The sequence below is a fragment of the Pipistrellus hanaki genome (assembly GCF_964339955.1).
Source record: "Pipistrellus hanaki genome assembly, chromosome: 10".
Classification (NCBI taxonomy): Eukaryota; Metazoa; Chordata; class Mammalia; order Chiroptera; family Vespertilionidae; genus Pipistrellus; species Pipistrellus hanaki.
The window spans coordinates 53,783,292-53,803,233 of NC_140512.1; the positions used below are offsets into that span (position 1 = coordinate 53,783,292).

At 36.0% G+C, this 19,942-nt stretch overlaps 1 protein-coding gene across 7 annotated transcripts in view; it reads right to left on the bottom strand.

Moving 5' to 3' along the window:
- Positions 1–19,942, bottom strand: part of MKLN1 (muskelin 1) — a 311,818-nt gene that overhangs the window by 20,568 nt on the left and 271,308 nt on the right. For all 7 annotated transcript variants that reach the window (XM_084897002.1, XM_084897001.1, XM_084896999.1 and 4 more), the window contains 4 exons: positions 16,299–16,446; positions 14,271–14,385; positions 12,226–12,365; positions 5,421–5,523 (listed from right to left, as the gene is read on the bottom strand). In XM_084897002.1, the coding sequence (XP_084753128.1) occupies positions 5,421–5,523; positions 12,226–12,365; positions 14,271–14,385; positions 16,299–16,446 (506 nt within the window). The remainder of the gene's footprint in view (positions 1–5,420; positions 5,524–12,225; positions 12,366–14,270; positions 14,386–16,298; positions 16,447–19,942) is intronic.

Below are 19,942 nucleotides of genomic sequence, written 5' to 3' on the forward strand. Positions count from 1 at the left end.
ACTCTAGTCTGTTCTACTGATCTGTCTACCATAATATAGAGTTCTGAAATCAAGTAGTATGAGATCTCCAACATTGTGTTTTTCCCTCCAACATTGTTTTGGCTAGTGCAGGACCTTTTTGAATTTCCAAATAAATTTTAGAATTTGTTGATTTTAACAACAATGACAAAACCCAAACTTGCTGGCTGCTGGCTTGTTTATAGGGTCCATATTAAATTAAAAACCAATATGGGGAGAATGAGCATCTTAACAATTTTTAGTATTTCAACCCATAAAGGTGATATGTCTTTCCATTTTAGGTCTTATTTAACTTCTTACAAAAGACTTATAACTACATGTTTAATTATTTTTGATATTAATATAAACAGGTTTTAAAATTTCCTCTTCTAATTGTTCATTGCTAAGAAATATTAAATAATTTCTTTTCCCTCTATAGGCCTTGCATTCTGTAACCTTGCTAAATTCACTTAGTATATTGTTTTGCAGACTGCAAGGGCTTTTCTATGTACACAAAATATCACTACAAGTGCATACAATTTCACTTCTTCCTTTCTGTTTATTTCTTTTTCTTTCATGGTAAAAGAGGATGTCTATTGACACGTTTTTCATAGATGCCCTTTATGAGACTTAGAAAGGTTTTTATTTCTAGTGCTAAGAATTTTTATCATGAATTGGTTTTTAATTTTGTCAAGTACCCCTTTCTTGACTTATCAAGATGATCTATGGTTTTCTTCCTTTATTCTGTCAACGTGATGAATGGCTGATATTCAAATGTGAAACCAAACTGTGTCCTAGGATAAGCCCCTACTTGGTCATTGTGCATTAAACTTTTTTAATATATTGCTGGATTCAAATAGCTAAAATTTTATTAAGAATTTTGATTCTGAATTCATGAGAGGTATTGGTCTGTGATTTTCTTTGCTTGTAATATCCTCGTTTGTTTAATTCTCACTCAATGGAAGGAGAGAGAGAGAATGTGAGAGAAAGAGGGAAACATCATGTGACAGAGATGTTCTAGCCACTGAACCACACTGGCCAGGGTTCTTTGTTGTGTTTTTATATTAGAGTTAAGCTGCTTCATAAAAGAATTTAGGAAGTATACTGTCTTCTTCTGGTCTCTGAGAGTCTGTGTGTAGAAATGGTTTTTGTTTTTTGTTTTTTTAATTTAAATTGTTGATAAAATTGAACAATACAGCCAATGAGGTGCAGAGTTTTCATTATTAGTCAGTTTTCAATTACAAATTCAATCTCTATCTGCTTTGATAAGTTGTCTTTTAAGGAATCTGTCCATTTCATCAATTAGCAACTTGTTGACAAAGTTATTAACAACGTTCCCTATTACCTTTTAATGTGTGTAGGGTATGTAATGATTTCCTCTTTTCATTTGTGATGTTGATAATTTGTTTTCACTTTTTTTTTCTGTCTTCCCAGGGGTTTACCTATTTTATTCACCTTTTCAAAGAGCCAACCTTTCACTTTTTAAATCTTTTCTATTATTTGTTCCTATTTCACTAATTTCCTATCTTCTTCTTATTTTGAGGGTTAATTCCCTTTTCTAACATCTAAGGTTTATTGGCTCTACATATGGAAGCACAGAGGGGAAACCCTGGCATTTAAGTAATGTTATTAAATTACGGGCCTAGGGTACCAAGTGATACACAATCTGAGTGAATCCAGACCTCTCCTCCAAATTCAGACTTGAATATCTAGCTACCACTTCAACATCTCAAGTTGACTGTTTCATAGACATTTCAAACTGTTAATTTTATTTTAATAAAATTATTAAATTCCCGATCTCAGTCAGGAGTCCCCACCCACCACCACAAACCAGATCTATCCAGTGCATTTTCATTTGGTTGATAACTCCATTCACTCAGATAAAAAAACTTTGGAGTCATTTATTTCAAACCCTATGTTAAATCCATCATAAAATTGTTAATTCTATCTTTAAATATATTGAGAATCTGATCTACTTCACTTCTATTTCTATGACTACTACTTGAGTCTGAGCTACAATAATCACTTGCTTAAATTTCTACAATTTCCCCCATGAGTCTCTCTGTCAGAATCCTCAATACAATAAAGTGATCTAAAATATAGAGCAGATTATATCACTCCACTGCACAATACTCTGAACTAGCTCTTTATTCATTCAGAGTAAAAACTAAAGTTCCAGCAATAGCTTACTAAATTATTCACAATCTCCAATCTCTGCTCTTAGCTCTCTGACCTCATCTCTAACCACTCCAGCCACAACTGCCTCCTTGCTGTTCTCCTAAACAAAGCCAAAATGCACTCATCCTTGGGTCTTTGTTCTATTCCTCCCTTCACCAAATTAATTTCTTAGATCACTTCCTCATATCCTTCAAGTCTTTGTGAAAACCTCGTTTCTAAATGAGATCTATTATAATCATCCTATTTAATACAGCAACTGCCCATTTCTTACCCCTTTGTATTCTGATCTCCCTTTACCTTTTTATTCCTCTTGTGCCTAGAAGAATGCCTGGCATACTGAAGGGACTCAACACACACCTGTTAAATTAATGACACCAGTACTCTGGTACTCTGGAAGCTCAGCAGACTTTTTTTTTTTTTAAATAATGTGCAATACTATCATAGTTAAAACTTGCTTTTCTTGTTTTGTTTTTTCTTTCTCTATTATAGAATCCTCTGAATGATGGAATTGATTTACACATCATCTTCTTGGGTCTTTCCTTGGGGGCAGGGATGTCATTTTCATGTTTACTAGAAGCTTATCACTAATTTAGAGCCCATATTCTGGAGACTGGACAAAAGCAAAGAACCATTATTTGGTATATAATGGTAGCCCACCACTATTTCCCCAATAACATGATGATCACCCCTCCAAAAGAAAATTCTAAAAACCACTTTTAGTTGCTGTGTAAAAATTTATAAACTATACATAGAGAACAAAAATAAACTACTACATACAGAAAGCACTGGATAGCATTAAGGCCTTTCTTGATAAGTGGAATGATTTCTTAAAAGGAAAATGAAGATCTATATAGCTTACTAAAAATCTGTAAGTGTATATACTGGAACCATCATCAAGAGATTTCTTTCTCCAATACAAAATCCATTCACACATTAAAAAAAAATCGTCCTCGCTGGTTTGGCTCAGTGGATAGAACGTCAGCCTATGAACTGAAGGGTCCCGGGTTAGATTCTGGTCAAGGATACATGCCTGCGTTGTGGGCTCTATCCCCAATGGGGGCGTGCAGGAAGCAGCTGATCAATGGTTCTCTCTCATCATTGATGTTTTTATCTCTCCCTCTTCTTTCCTCTCTGAAATCAGTAAAAATAAAAAAATAATAATCTTACAAAAATCAATGTCAGGATGTTCTTAGTTTTCTGTTACATAGGATCAGACAGAGGAGTATCTTAGGGTAAAGGTATTGTTTTGAAAAAGTTTCTGAAGTGATTCGAATGCTGAACACACATGCACAACATCATTTTAATTAACTTCTACTAGGGCTAAACAACTCTTTTTTTAAAAATATATATTTTATTGATTTTTTATAGAGAGGAAGGGAGAGAGATAGAGAGCTAGAAACATCGATGAGAGAGAAACATCGACCAGCTGCCTCTTGCACACCCCCTACCCGGGATGTGCCCACAACCAACGTACATGCCCCTGACAGGAATCAAACCTGGAACTTTTCAGTCGGCAGACCGACACTCTACCACTGAGCCAAACTGGTTTCGGCCTAAACAACTCTTTTTTTAAAAAAAAATATATATATATTTTATTGATTTTTGTACAGAGAGGAAGGGAGAGAGATAGAGAGTTAGAAACATCGATGAGAGAGAGTCATCGATCAGCTGCCTCTTGCACACCCCCTACTGGGGATATGCCTGCAACCAAGGTACATGCCCTTGACCGGAATCGAACCCCGGACCCTTCAGTCCCCAAGCCGACGCTCTATCCATTGAACCAAACCGGTCTCGGCTAAACAACTCTTGATAGATAAAACTTTTAAGAAGTAGAATGGAAGTCTGTGGCATACAAAATCATAATTTGAGACTTTAAAGAAAGGAGACAAAGTGAAATCCACTACCAAATTTTTAAAAATTGCTCTGTTTGAATCTGAGATAACTCCCTGTCCTGGTTTTCCCAAGAGCTTAGCATTAAGAACAAACTGTCTGTTTTCTTTGGCCTACTTGCAGCTGAAATTATTTGCTTGGCAATATTTTGTTTTGGTTTGCTTTTTAAAAAATTAGAGAAAAATTAATGTTTCCATAGTCTAGCCATTTTAAACTATGGAGAAAACATAGTATCATGAATTGACTGAAGACTCAAAGAAAGACAATTAACTGTCTTCCATTGAGAAGAACCCCCTAAAGTGAGTACTGATGATTCTCCATCTAGTGAAGAGTTGTAGCCAATACCGAGTAAGAGAAATAGGAATTATTTTCACAGTAGGCAACTATGAAAGAGTATTTCTTTGTTTTGTTGCCAAGAACAGACAGGCTCTACTGCTTAAAAGTACAATGAACCTGGTGCCGGAAAGTGATTCGATATTAAATCTGAAACCTATGCTGAATAGAGAAAAGCACTGCTTGATGTTGTTATTACAAAGCCAAAGCAAAGCAACAGCTAACAGGGAAATAGCTGTAAGGGATAGAACTACGTATAATTAGTACCAATTCTGTGAGTGGAAGATGAAATGGATGTTTCCAGATGAACTATGAATAAGGACAGTCATCAAAAGAAAAATATGACAAAAAGAATCTCAGAAGTTAGTAGGAAAACAGGCTATAAAACCATGAAACTTGTTGCAGGTATATTCATAAAAATAATAATATTAGATATTTTGCTTCCATCTATGTTAGATTACAAAAAAACAACCCCCCAAAACAAACAAATAAACAAAACCCTAAAAAGCAATGATCTGCTACTCATTACCACTGACAAGTGAAGTTAGTAGTTACAGTCAAACTATCCTGATACAACATGTGCATAACTATCAAGGCAGGAAGGATTCTACTCTCATTAACCTCTTTTCACCTTCTCCCTACAGAAAAGGGGAGTTTTCTTTCTTCTTTAAGCAGTTTTCGTAGTATCAACAGAAAAGTTCATAATGAACCATTAAATAATCCCTGAGTAAAAGAAGCATAGGGCAATGGGAGTAAAATTTCTATTTTCTTCCCAATGCATAAAACTAGTATATTAAAACTTTATACCAAACAATCTCGTTCTAAATGGATCAAGGGTTTTGTGTGTGACTTGAATGTTATATCACATGAAAATAAGCCTATATAATTTTTATTTCATCTGCTGTCATTTTTAATATTAGAACCATCATAGTTTCCTTTAAACATCTAAGAGCAAAATCAGCAAATATAAGTTGGAAAAACTTTTTTAAAGCTCAATTTCTAAAGTTTATTACCACCTTTACCTCTTTTGTCTCTTCTGGGTCTGAATGATCCACAGTTATATAAAGATCATTTTGTAAATATTTCAGAGCACTAAGAGGATCCATTTGGGCCTTTTCTTCAAACCTAGAAAATATAAAAAAAGAATAATAACTGTCTGGAGTTTTAAGAAAACATTAGGAATGTCTTTCAGTGCTGGGACACTGTATATGAGGAGTTATGTGGATATCTAAAAACCCTGCATTTGGGAATCCAGAAATGAGAAGACTTCCACACAGACAGTGCAGATGTGGAGTCCCTAAGATGTAATGAGACAGGTGGGCACAGGCAGCTGTGCTCCTAGAGACTGTCTGTGTGAGAGAACTTCCACCCTCCTCTCAAAACTATAAGCTAAGATAAAATCAACTCTAAAACATAGTAAATATCTCAAATAGTTTACATAAACTGGGGGGGGGGAAGCCAAGTAGGTTTCATAAAAAACAAGTAGAGATAAAATAAAAATTATTAGATTTGCGTAATATCCTTCCACCCCCCACCTCTGCCCCGCCGACCCAAATGGAGATGCTTAACAAATGAGTAATTTATTTTAATGAAGTATCATTCACCTGGGTTAAATCATTTTAATGAAATTATTTCCATGCCTTAGTCAGTAATAACAATACCAACAAACTGCAACTTATCAAGCCTTTGTCATGTGCTAAACACTGTATCAAGCATATATCACCTTATTTATCCTCACAATAATCTCTATATATATAAAAGCCTAAGCAACCGGTCGACCGGCCAGTAGCTGTGATGCGCACTGACCACTAGGGGGCACACACTCAATGCAGGAGCTGCTGAGCAACAGCAACTTTGCAGAGTGCCCTCTTGTACTCTGGACCCAACTGGGGCTGTTAGACTGCTGATTTCGTCCCAATCCTTGCAGGCCAGGCTGAGGGACCCCACCCGCCAGAGGGACTCTGCTCACTCTGCAGATGCAACTTCGAGCCCTGGTGCTGCCCCAGGTGCAGCTGGCAGGGGAGGGATGGTGGGAGGTTGATTCCAGGGCGTGTCTGGCTTGTCTTACCTAATCCCACCCCGCTGACCACCTTCTAATTAATTTCCTTTCAATATGCACGAATCCATGCATAAGGCCTCTAGTAACTCTATAATGACAATAAGTATTATCATCATTAAAAACAAAACAAAACACAAGCAGATGAGAAACTGAGACCTGAGAATGAATTTGGCCAAGATAAGAGGTAGTAAGTGGCAGAAGCAGAATCTAACACAGGACTATCTGATTCCAAGGTTGAAAAGGAAAGAATGAGATATCTTTTTAAAAAAAGTCTTTTTGGGACTACCTATCTATGAATTATATTTCAGCCAACAATTCTGCCCTGTAAAAGGAACAGGAATTAACCCTATTAAATTTCTTTTCTTTTGCCCCTTTCTATGCCCCAATTCATAAACAATTTTGGAAACTTGAACATTATACATATATATATATAAACTGTACTTTATTTGCTATATTACATGGTATCATTAAATAAGATAATGTCCTTTTGTTATAGCACAACTATATATGGATTTATTTATAATAAATTTGTATACTTTTCAAATGTTCGGAGAGAAAGAAGACATTTAATTTCATTTGGAAAGTGAAAATAATAAGCTATTCACAATGGTGTTCAGACTGATGGCTTCAATAATTTCCTGTCTTTAGAGCTAACCTTAGTGATAGGGTTACCTGTATTTCAGGCAGGGGCAAAAACTATCAATATATTACAGTACTCTTATACCAGACAATACCATGACTGTCAGCCAGCCTTACGAACCTCAGAGGAGAGTTCCTTACCCAAATATCATGTTACTCTACCATCTTGCCCACAGTTAGACAAGAATTTTGGCACCTGAGCCAAAAGCAATCATCTCAAGCTTAATGAGCAGTTTAAAAAGTGGCCTGGCAGAATGAATTATTCCCAATAGGGATACTCTCTCTAGGGAACCCTCTCTAAGAAGATACTCTCACTCAGAGAATCAGAATGTGAGATACACAAGATACTTTATAAAAGGCAGACAAAACACAGAAGGCAGTTAACAGAAGACATAATAGATTCCTTCCCTCCCTCTCTCCCCCTTTCCTTTCTCCCTCCTTATCTACCTACTTATTAATTGAAGCCAAAGAGGTGAATAGTTATCTATCTATCTATCTATCTATCTATCTATCTATCTATCTATCTATCTATCTAATCTATCCATCCATCCACCCACCCACCCACCCACCCATCCATCCATTCATCCATCCATCCACCCACCTATCTATTGAAGCCAGGAGGTTGAGGGGAAGCAGAATCAGCAGTAATCAGTAGAACAGAAGCAGGGAGAAAGAAGCAGAGAGAGGCTCAGTTACGAGAAACACTACTTTACTTAGCTGCTAGCTACTAGAATTGGTCCAGTATCCTAAACAATTCTCCATATGCCTCAGTGTTCAAATGCTAAGAAATTGCCTTAATTCTCATAATAAATTCTCTTTCAGTGAATTTATTTTAAGCATGTCTTTCTCCTTTGCAACCTGAAATAACCTAACCAAAACACACCTACCATCCTATTAAATCCAGTAAAGAGATCAATTTTCCTGGAAGTTATGTTTTCTCTCCTCCTTTTCCAAGCTTTTATTTAGCTTGCAAAAATTTATCACTGGATTTGTGTTTGCAGGCTAGAATTATATTTCAGCCAACAATTCTGTCCTGTAAAAGGAACAGGAATTAATCCTATTAAATTTATTTTCTTTTGCCCCTTTCTATGCCCCAATTCATAAACAATTTTGGAAACTTGAACATTATATATATAAACTGTACTTTATTTGCTATATTACATGGTATCATTAAGAACCAGGAGACACTTTCTTGGCATACAATAAACTTCTCTCCCTCCAAATTTATATTTTATTGAAAAAGAAAAATAGTTATTTCCCAAAAGAACAACAAAAATAAATAAGGCAACACAGCAGTACAGGGTAAACTTTTATATAATGAAAGATCTGGTATCTAATTTGAGATTTGAATTAAAAAGGTAATTTTCATGTTCAACTCAGAAATCAACTTCTATCTATTCTGTCCCCAAGGTAATAAGCCCCTCAAAACTATAAGTCATTTTAAAAGGTGGTAGAAAAAAAAGTGTTTTTCTCAAATGTCTAATTTGGGTCTTTTATTGTCAGTTCAATTTAGTAGACAAAATTCTTAAGGTGCCCTAGCAGTCATCCTTAACTATTCTTTTTCTCATACCCATATCAAATTCATCAAAAAATTCAGTTGTTGCAACCTTCAAAGTTTATCCGGAATCTTACTGTACTTTCTGGATCTCTTTTATGGAGTATCCCTTCCTCTGCCTTCCCTCAAACAGTGGTGATCCTCAGATAATGCCCTACATCCCCTACTTTTCTCACTCCTCCAGAGCAAGCTCCTTTTCCTTACTGATGACTCACTCATGTAATACAGCCAACACCTTTCCCCCAAATGCTAACAGATGATCTCCAGAACTTAAAGTGCACAAACTGAACTACATTAACTTGCTGTTTCTGAAGAATTCCCCCCAAGTGAAAATAGCCATGACCTTTTACCCAGTTCTTCTGGAAGAAAATCCAGAATTGTTTTAAATAAAAGCTAAATGTGAATGTGTCATTCCTCAACGTAAAATCTTTCAATGCTACTCTTTTACTAAGAGTAAAAGACAAAGGACCTTCACAATCCAACCCCCCCCCCTTTTTTTTTATCTCTCTTATCTTGTCTCCTACCATAATCACTTCACTTACTCCACTTCTACCACACCGTTCTCCTCAATTTATTTCTCAAATAATCCAGGCATATTTTAAACCTCAGAGCCTTGTCTATAACCTATCTGGAACACTTTCCCTCTCAAATATCTATATGATCCACTCTCATCTTCTTTAGGTCTCTACTCAAATGTCTTCTTTGCAGTGAGGTCAACCTAATATTCTTATTTAAAAATTACATCCCCAGCTCCCTCACCAGTACAAAAATAGTTCTTAACCTGATTGAGTGTTTTTTCATTAAGACTTACTATCTAACATATAAATTCCTTATTAAGCTTATTGTTAATCTCTTTCATTAAGAAGAAAACTTGAGGATAGAAATTTTTATATTCTTCACTGACATCTCCACAGAACCTAAGACAATATCTAGCACAGTGAAGTTGTTCAATAAATATTTCTTATATGAATAGTTTTACTGATATTTATAAAAACCCTTAGATGGTTGCTTTCACCATTTTACACATGAGCAAAGTAATCTCCAGAAAGATTAAATTAGAAAGCTTGAATATCAATCCAAGATCCAGGTATAATGTTTTTCCAATATAGCTATTAGCTATATTGGAACTAGAGGCAAATAGTAATCAAGATCAGAAGAGTACTATGGTCCATATTTTTATGCTATTATTACTCTACTGAAAATAACATATAAATGAATAATCTATATAAAACATTCTTATATTCCCCTTAAGAACTTTTTTGAAGTTCTGAAATAAGCTGGCACACTTTCTTTCCCATAGTAGAAATTCCAATATTGATTATTTGCCCAACCACACAAACTTACTGTCTTTCAATTTCAGTCATTTTATTTAATGACTTAGTTTCGTACAACATTTGTAAGGCTCTTTCATCATATATTTAAGAGTCTAAGTGATTTGTTACTGATTATTCTTTTATTTTTTCATCCACTTTCACTTCTCACTCTACAACTTTACTAGAATTAAGTTACTAGCAATGATGATTGTACTTAAAACTTAAAGCATGCCCTAATACATAATATTTCAGATTCCAAAACTGTCATTTCACATGCCCACTGATATATTTCTAAAGGAGAAAAACAACTTCCAAAGATAAAAAATAACACTTTTGAGGATGGCTGGGCTGTGGGAAGGATGGCAAATGATAATTTCCCAATTCTACCACTATCCTACAGAAATTTTAGATAGAGGTGCATATAGACATATATATTATTAACAATAATATCATTTAACTACAGTAATATTAACTATAGCAAATAAATTGAGAATATTCTATAAAAGGAGGTGAAATGAATTACATAAAGTAGAATGTTATGCAGCCATTACAATTATGATTTGTACTTATATATATTAACATGGTAATGTTTATAATACATCATTCACTGAAAGAAATCAGATTCAAAACAAGTGTGTACACATAGTTAGAAGGATATACACTAAAATATTACTCCTGAATGGAGGGATGATAAGTGATTCAATTCTTTTGGTAGGGAGAGAAGACTCATTTTCTTCTTTATTATTACCCATGCAATACTTTTACAATTAAAAGCCAGAGGGAGGTATCTGTGAGTTCCAATTCTTTACATGCAGCATTAAACAATTTCCTTTAATCTCTAATGAACTTTTGGTCAGGAAATTTTTTAAAAAAACTCACTCTAACATTCCAATGACCAGTTGTTATATTTAGGTAGAAAAAGAGCTCTATAATTTCCCCATATCCTTGTAAAAACAAAGTTTAATATTAAGTATCTAGGTACATTAAGTACTAAAGAATAAAATTTAGCAATGTAAACATTAGCAAAGGTACCTCAAGCTTAAATCTTGTTAATAAAACAGAATTTATTCTTGCCATCCAGACAATGTGAAGATTCAGACCCTTTCTCCTGTAGGTTCTATAGAAAATATACTAATTATTCACAGTAATGCCAAAGAAACAGAACTAGCTTCTGTTATTAATTTATCTCTCAAGTATAACTTGTGAAAAGCAACAATAAGTAAATATATGATAAAGGAATAATCTAATTTATATCTACCAGATTTTCATGTATTTATATTTTATATAAAACATATTATATAATAAACTTATGTGTGTATACGCACTAGTATGAGCCTCTATACGTGTGAGTGGTGGTGGTGGTGGTGGTGATGAAATGGAGAATTCTGGAATCAGAATACTCAGGATCAAATTCTATCTGTCACTTATGGTTGAGTGACCTTAGATGAGTTATATAACCCATTTAAAAGTTTTTCCATCATTTCTTCTTTTATAAAAAAGTGGTAGTAACAGTTCTTCCTCCATTGGCTTATTGTGAGAATAACATACAAGATCTAGCACACAAAAATTGTTCAATAAATGATAGCTATTATCGTCATTAAAGGTTAACTTCTCCTTCCAAACTAAATATTTATCATCTAACACTATCAGTAACCAAAAGGACAGATAGACTTTTCTACATTTTTTTAGTAGCTTAACACCTGCTAGGTCTTTTTAAAAAGCAAACATGACTCAAGAGACATACATGAAAATGTTTAATTACATGACTTTACAATTAATTAGTAAAGGTAATGACATAAAACTAATTCTATTTAAAGTTGTATCCTGAAACATCAAATTATAAACATATTAATAAACTATATCATCACATTCACAGTTAACATATGCCTGACTTATCAACAAGTCAGGCATATGTCAATAATCTAGAACTGATGTAATTTGTAGTAGTTGGGCCTTAAGTAACTTGATGTTAAGTTTATCACCTTCACAGAAACTTTTTCCATTCTTTTAACAGTTGCAAAATTTCCTTGCTCTATATTTTAAAAGTTTAGCATCAATATCTATTTTCACTTTTTGTCTTCCTTGGAAAGAAGAAACCAAAATTAGAATAACAGGGCACCTACAAAAGTCATGACCTTCAGTGTTGTTTATACTTTTATGTTACTAACTTTCCAAAGTCAAAGGCACATCTCCAAAGCTTAGGTAATAATAACAATAGCTGACAAAGTTAAATAAGAGTTTTCCGTGAATTATTTTTATACCTGTGTTTTCTTATGAGGTACTTGCAATGCCTCAGTAAGTAATCTTTTGAAGGCCTACACAACTTCAGTGACCAGAAGTCATCTAATCTCATTTTTGGGGAGCAAGATTTTCCTGGATTCCCACCAAATAAATAATGAACCTGTAATAAACAAAACAAACAAGACTTTTAAAAAGATGTGCATACTTAAGAAACTATATTAAGTGAGAGTAAAACTTCTTCATTTTGCTAGTAGTGTGTAACAGATACCTTTCTTAGCCTTACTTATATTAAAAAAAAAATCAAAATATTATTGCTTCTCTTGATTTTTCTCTAGTTTCCACTTTACTTTTTAAATTACTATGACTACTTCCTAAATTACATTTTATATTAAAATAAATCCTATTACCACAATTACACTGACAATGGAAACATGAAACAAAAGCAATGATAGTGTAAAAATTAATAAAGAAAGCCTCAACTAAAACTGAAGTTGGGATAGACTATAGAAGTCAATTACCTATCACTGGAAGTCCAATACCTCCATATTGGAAGACATCAACTACAGACCCCAACAGGAAGAGAGGCCCTTTCATTCCCAAACAGAATGTGCAACTGCTTTACCACCTCAGCAGGAAGAAGGAAGATTTTCTTTTTGTTCAGTAAGAAGCCCAGCCAACTGAAACTCCACGGCTCACCTAATGAGAAGCCAGCATCACCTGAACTCTTTACTTTCCTCCATGAACTTTCATTTCTCTCTTACTGATGACTTACTTGCCTCACCCTCTTTTCTATAAAAGACTTCCATCTTAAAAAGTTTTTTGTTTTTTTTTTTAGCCCTAACCAGTTTGGCTCAGTGAATAGAGCATTGGCCTGTGGACTCAAGGGTCCCAGGTTCGATTCCGGTCAAAGGCATGTACCTTGTTTCTCTCCCTCTCCCTTCTTCTCTGTAAAAAAATCAATTAAAAAAATTTTAAAGGCTTTTTAAAAATGATTTTAAAGACAGGAAGGATGGGGAAGGGAGAGAGAAAGAGAGAGAGAAAAAGAGAGAGACATTGATGTGAGAAATATCAATCAGTTGCCTTCCTAACATGCCCTATAACCTGACCAGGGATTGAACCCACCACCTTTTGGTGAGCTAGATGATGCTCCAAACCAACTGTACAACCAACTGTGCCACAATGACCAGGGCAAGAGTTAATCCCTCAGAGAACTTCTCTGCTTGCTAGATAAGATGCTGCTGAATTCATAAATGGCTTAATACCCAAATTTGCTCAGTTATATTTTGTTTATTAACAATAGCAAGAAGCTAATCCAATGTATAGTTTGAGGGCAATGAATAATGGAGATTATCAAGTTAATCAAGTGTTGATTATAATAAATTATATCTTTAAAAAGGACAGATGACAACCTGGCCCGTGTGCTTTAGTTGGTTGAACATCATCCCAAGCATTAAGAGATCGTTGGTTGGATTCGAGGTTAGGGCACATGCCCTGGTTTTGGGCTCGATCCTCAGTAGGGAGTGTACAGGAGACAGTCAATGTTACTCTCTCCCTCTCCCTCCTCTCTCTCTAAAATTAATAAAAAGACTTATTTTTAAAAACTATTAAAAAAAAAAAAAAAGATGTCAAATCACTGAAAGTCAACAGCAATTGGAAACTTTTTAAAAAAAAATTTAGCATCTTAATTTAGCTTTAGCCTTAAGGTCAAATATTAAATGGCACATATAATTTGTGAAATAACTTTTAAAATATTCCATTACTCGCCGGGACCGGTTTAGCTCAATGGATAGAGCGTCTGCTTGGGGACTGAAGGGACCCGGGTTCGATTCCGGTCAAGGGGATGTACCTTGGTTGCGGGCATTTCCCCAGTAGGGGGTGTGCAAGAGGCAACTGATCGATGACTCTCTCTCATCGATGTTTCTAACTCTCTATCTCTCTCCCTTCCTCTCTGTACAAAATCAATAAAATATATTTAAAAAAAAATAAAAAATAAAATAAAATAAAATAAAATAAAATATTCCATTACTCAATTAAATTACTCAAAAGAAATGCAAAGTTAGGATACCTTGTGTAACTCATCATATACAAGCTGATGGGCAAATCTTGGACAGGGTTCTTCTTCTTGAAGACTTTTACTTGGATTATCCTTTGCAGCTTGATCGTTTTTATAGACACAAGACCTGCAAAGACATTGCTTTTAAGGCATGCTATCCTATAAAATTAGCAGTACACATAATCCTATATAATAAAGAGGTAAAATGCAACCTCAAGATTGCTGCCTATGACCAGGCTGGCAGAGGAATTAGTGAGGGACAATCAAAGGACTGAACAAGCAGGCTGCGTAGGGTGACCAGGACAGCAGGGGGATTAGTGAGGGACGACCAAACAACTGAACAGCAGGCTGCATGGGATGAACAGGCCGGCGGGGTGTGTGTGTGTGTGTGTGTGTGTGTGTGTGGCAGTCGGGGGCACCCAGGTCAGTAGGGGACCAGTTGGGGTAATCAGTCCAGCGGGGGATGGAGGGAGCATTTGGGGGCGATCAGGCGAGGAGAGTGCAGTGGAGGGCAACTAGGACAGTAGGGGCAGGGGCAGTTGGGGACAATCAGGCTTGCAAGGGGAACAGTTAGGGGCAACCAGGCTGGAGGGGAGTGCAGTTGGGGGCAAGCAGGCTGGCAGGGGCGGGCATTTGGGGGCAATCAGGCCAGCAGGGAGGCCATTAAGGGGTGACCAGGCTGGAGAGGAGGCAGTTAGGAGCAACCAGGCCAGCAGGAAGAGGGCAGTTGGGGGTGGCCAGGTAGGAAGGCAGGTGAGCGATTAGGAGCCAGCAATTCAGGATTGTGAGTGATGTCCGACTGCTGGTTTAAACGGCAGTCAGACATCCCCCAAGGGGTCCTGAATTGGAGAGTGCAGGCTGGGTTGAAGGAAAACCCCCATGCATGAAATTCATGCACTGGGCCTCTAACCCTATGTAAAAGCCTAATATGCAAATCTGGGAAACTGGTCACTATGATGCACACTGACCACCAGGGGGCAGATGCTCAATGCAGGAACTGCCCCCTGGTGGGCAGTGTGCTCCCATAGCAGGAGTACCACTCAGCCAGAAGCCCTGAGCTGGGCTCACAGCTGGAATGCGCAGCAGTAGTGGCAGAAACCTCTCCCACCTCTGTGCAGTGCTAAGGATATCTGACTGCCAGCTTAGCCCCACTCTCTGGCTTAGGGCCTAAGCCCTCAGTCAGACATCCCCTGAGGGCTCCTGGAGTATGAGAGGGCACAGGCCTGGCTGAGGGACCCCTCCCCCCGAGTGCACAAATTTTGTGCACCAGGCCTCTAGTGTTAATACAATTGTAGATAGCAAATTAATTGCATGTCTAATTACCAACAAGACAATTATAAACTTGGCCCTTGTACAGCCTATATTCTAGAGTGGAGAGAAAGCAATAAAATCTTACATCAAATCTTAAAGTTCTCGTCATTCCCATAAAATAATCTGATTTGTTAGAACTGAGTTCTTAAGTTCTTTTAATGTCCATCAAAACCTCACTTAAGAACAATCTACCTCATGTTATGAAACACAAACAGCCTTTATAAAGGTTGAAAGAGCTAAAAATCTGTTTATCTATTCACAATAAAACTACAGTACAGCCGAACTGGTTTGGATCAGTGGATAGAGCATCGGCCTGCGGACTGAATGGTCCCGCGTTCGATTCCGGTCAAGGGCATGTACCTTGGTTGCGGGCACATCCCCAGTAGGGGTTGTGCAAGAGGCAGCTGATCGATGATTCTCTCTCATCGATGTTTCTGACTCTCTGTTCCTCTCTCTTCCTCTCTGTAAAAAATCAATAAAAAATATTTTTTTTAAAAAACAAAAAAAACCCCTACAGTACACTTTCATTTTTATGGTAAATAAATGTCGAATTTAGAAAATAATAAATTCTTTAGTTGTTGAGCACTACTCTCCATTACTGAATGGAAGTTCTCTTAAGTGCCCTGTTTTGACATAAATTAACACAAGTCCTCCAGTTCCCTCTTCTTTTGAATATACAACCTCAAGAAATGTTAAATTGGAATTGCAGTACAGACAAGAGCTCCTTACCAACTATTCCTCACTATGTCATAAATCCAGAATGAATTTCTAACATTCTCTTCCCTCTTTTCCTTGTCCTTGCTGAGTCCAGATAAGACATGTATTTCATTCAGTTCTGGATCAATGGTTGCTCTCTGTGTGAATCCTGTCATTGGAACTATAAAATGAAAGAAAACAGTAAGATGACAATGTTCACAGTGTTTCATTAGATAACAGATTAGTGCTATTATGTTAAAGATTAATACATCCTTACCCTACGGCCACAACTTACTTTTTAACACACTACATAACTTTTATATTAAACAATAAACAGCCCTGGCCAATGGCTCACTTGGTTGTAGTATAGTTTGGACCAAAGGTTGCATTTTGATTCCAGGTCAGGGCACATATCCAGGATGGAGGTTCTGTCCCATGGGGCATGGTTAGAGCAGGTACCAGAGGCAACCAATTGATATTTCTCTCTCACACTGATGTTACTCTCTCTTTAAAATAAAAAAATACAAACATATTATCAGGTAAAGGAAAAAAAGGTAAATATAAACAAACAATGGTATATTGCTTTCTCTTCACTCTAGAGTCTAGAATATAAGCTACACAAGGGCCAAAGTTATTTGGTTCATGATTTTGTTCCTAATGGCTGGCATATGATAGTTTTCAACTATTTATTGACAGAATAAATAAATAATAACTACCAAAATGGAGCTAAAAAAGAGATAGAAGAAGGTATGCAATGTAATCATTTTGATTGAGAAAAAGGGCAATATTTGAACTGATTTATTATCTAGGTCAGCTCTAATTTAATAATAGAGATAAAATATTCAAATCTTGACCTGGAAAAACAAAATTTGACAAAACTGAAACAGATCTGTTTAATATGGTCAGAAGCATTTAAAATATTTGTCATGATGTAATATGAAATGACATAATTTCTAAGAAAAAAAATGTTGGTGTATGATATGCTCCAAATACATTTTCCATGGTAGATCGAACTTCCCAGAGTTAATGTTTTATTTTTTTAAAGAAATCCATTAAATGAATGATGGTCATTCTGCAGTACCTAGAAATTTGTAAAATGTTGATATGGCAAATGTAAATTGTTCTTATCAATGTTATTTGGAAACTAGTAGCCCTGCACATGAATCTATACACCAGTAGCTCACCAGTAGCTCTCTGCCCACTGCCCCATTCTCCTGTAGCTCCCTCTCCCCCCTCATACCTTGCTGCCCTGCCCCCTCCTGTATTTCTCTGCTGCCTGCTTATAGCTCGCTGCCCCACCCTCCTGCTGACCCGTGATCTGGTTGTTAGGCAGTCGGTCATTACACGGTTGGTCGTTGCGCTTCATGGAGTAACAACCATTTGCATATTACATCTTTATTATATAGGATATTAGTTGAAATATAATTTTGTATTAACATAATTGCCATGTATCTAAAACAATGTATTGTTTCAACACTACATTTCTTTCTTTTTTTGTTTTGTTAATCTTCACCAAAGGACATTTTCCCATTGATTTTCAGAGAGTGAAACAGGAGGGCAGGGAGAGAGAGAGGAAGAAAGAGAGAAACATCAATGTGAGAGACACACATATATTGGTTGTCTCCCTCACACACCCTGAGGGGGACCCAGGATTGAACCTGCAACCCAGGTATATGCCCTTGACTGGAATAAAACTCATTACCCTCTGGTGCTCAGTCGATGGTCTAACTACTGAGTCACGCCAGCCAGGGCAACACTACATTTCTTATAGATAAACAATTATCATATGCTCAGATAGCTAAACAAACATCAAACTAAAGAAAAATATCTCAATCAATTCAGAATAGGATATGCTAGCCATACTGTATTTATTTTTTCCTAGTTTACCTTAAATTCATATGTCCTCTTACATTGCTATTCAATAAATTTGAAATATTTTAGAGACCATCTAAATGTATTCCACAGTAAGTGTATTTAAAGATTATACATACAAAACACAATAATTTGTATACATCCATACATCTATACACAAGTACATTTATGTATATATATATTCATTCAAGCACAGACCTAATCTTAACAAAAACCTAGACCCTCATGCCATAGTCCTTAATGTTTATGTAAACTCTGATATTTTCTTAATAAGGCTTGGAAAACTTTCAAAAGTGCCAAAATTTTTACCTCTATTCCTAAAATAACATTGGAAAAAAGATAAAACTTTAAAAAAATAAATCACTTTATAAAAATATACATATTTTTATTGATTTCAGAGAGGTAGAAGGAGAGAGAGATACATCAATGATGAGAGAGAATCACTGACTGTCTGCCTCCTGCACACCCGCTACTGGGGATGAGCCTACAATCGGGCATGTGCCCTCACCAAGAATAGAACTGCGACCTCCTGATTTAACCTCTGAGACAACTGGGCAGGTGAAAATGAAATAACTTTTTATTAGTGGTGGAAGTGGAGGACATAACTGCCTAAATTTATTACACTTAAATTTCTTTGTCCCATTTTATCTTAATACTGAGCCTTAAAATTAAGAAATCTATAATATGGATTGGCAAACTATGGCTTGATCTGATCAGGGTCAAATGAGGCCTCATCAATTCACTTACATTATATCTCTGGCTATTTTCACCCTATAGTAGCAAGGCTGAGTAGCTGCAACAGAACACTTATGGCTGGTAAAACTCAAAATACAGGTAGGGTGTCCCCAAAAATATATACACACTTTAACAGCTGATAACTCAATTTTCACTCCTTTTCAGGTTTAACTGATTTAAAATAATGGGTAAAGCCAGACTAGGCTCCGAACAAAGAAAATTATCCTAAAAATACACTAGACTTTTCTTCTATGGGGATACATAAAAGATATAGTTTATAGTACGAAGCTGAAAGACAATGAATTGGGGGCACACAAATACCAAAGGAAATGATTCTTGATGTTTGTGATTCCATTGCTTTGTGCTATCAGCAGTGCCTGGACCAGGACGGTCATCAGTTCTAAAACAGGTATTGACAAAAAAATTAACTAATTTCTATAGATTCTTTTAAAATTTGAAAATGAACTGTATGTTACTAAGTACTGACTATATAATCATTCAAAGTATGTACACATTTTTTTTTGGGGGGGGCGGCACACCTTACATCTGGCTTATTATAGAAATAGTTTGTTGACCCTTGTTCTATAATTTTTTAAAATGCAAATATCAGATTATGAGTTAGAAACTAATACAACAAACTGCTAACTTTAAATAAGGACCCACTGAGGAAATAGAAATTTTTGAGTGGAATGGAAATCAGTGGAGAAAGATACTTTGAATTCTCTAAGTGGGGGTGGAGTCATCGAAGAGATGGGATTAAAATAATATTGGGCTAGGGAAGAAATGTAAGAACGTAGAAGAATGGAAGACCAAGTTGTACATGCTCCTGTTTTCCCCCCCATATGATCATTTTGCCTAAAAACACCTTAGTATCAGAAGAGAAAAACAACAAAGGTCGTTTAAGCAGTGGGCAGGTTTACAATACTCAGGGAGGTTGAGACTACCATGTTTATAGAGATATATTCACCCATTTAAAGTGTACAGCTTGGCATTTTTTAGTATACCCATTGGAAAACCATCATTACAATCTAATTTTAGAATATTTTAATTACTCCAAAAAGAAACCCTAT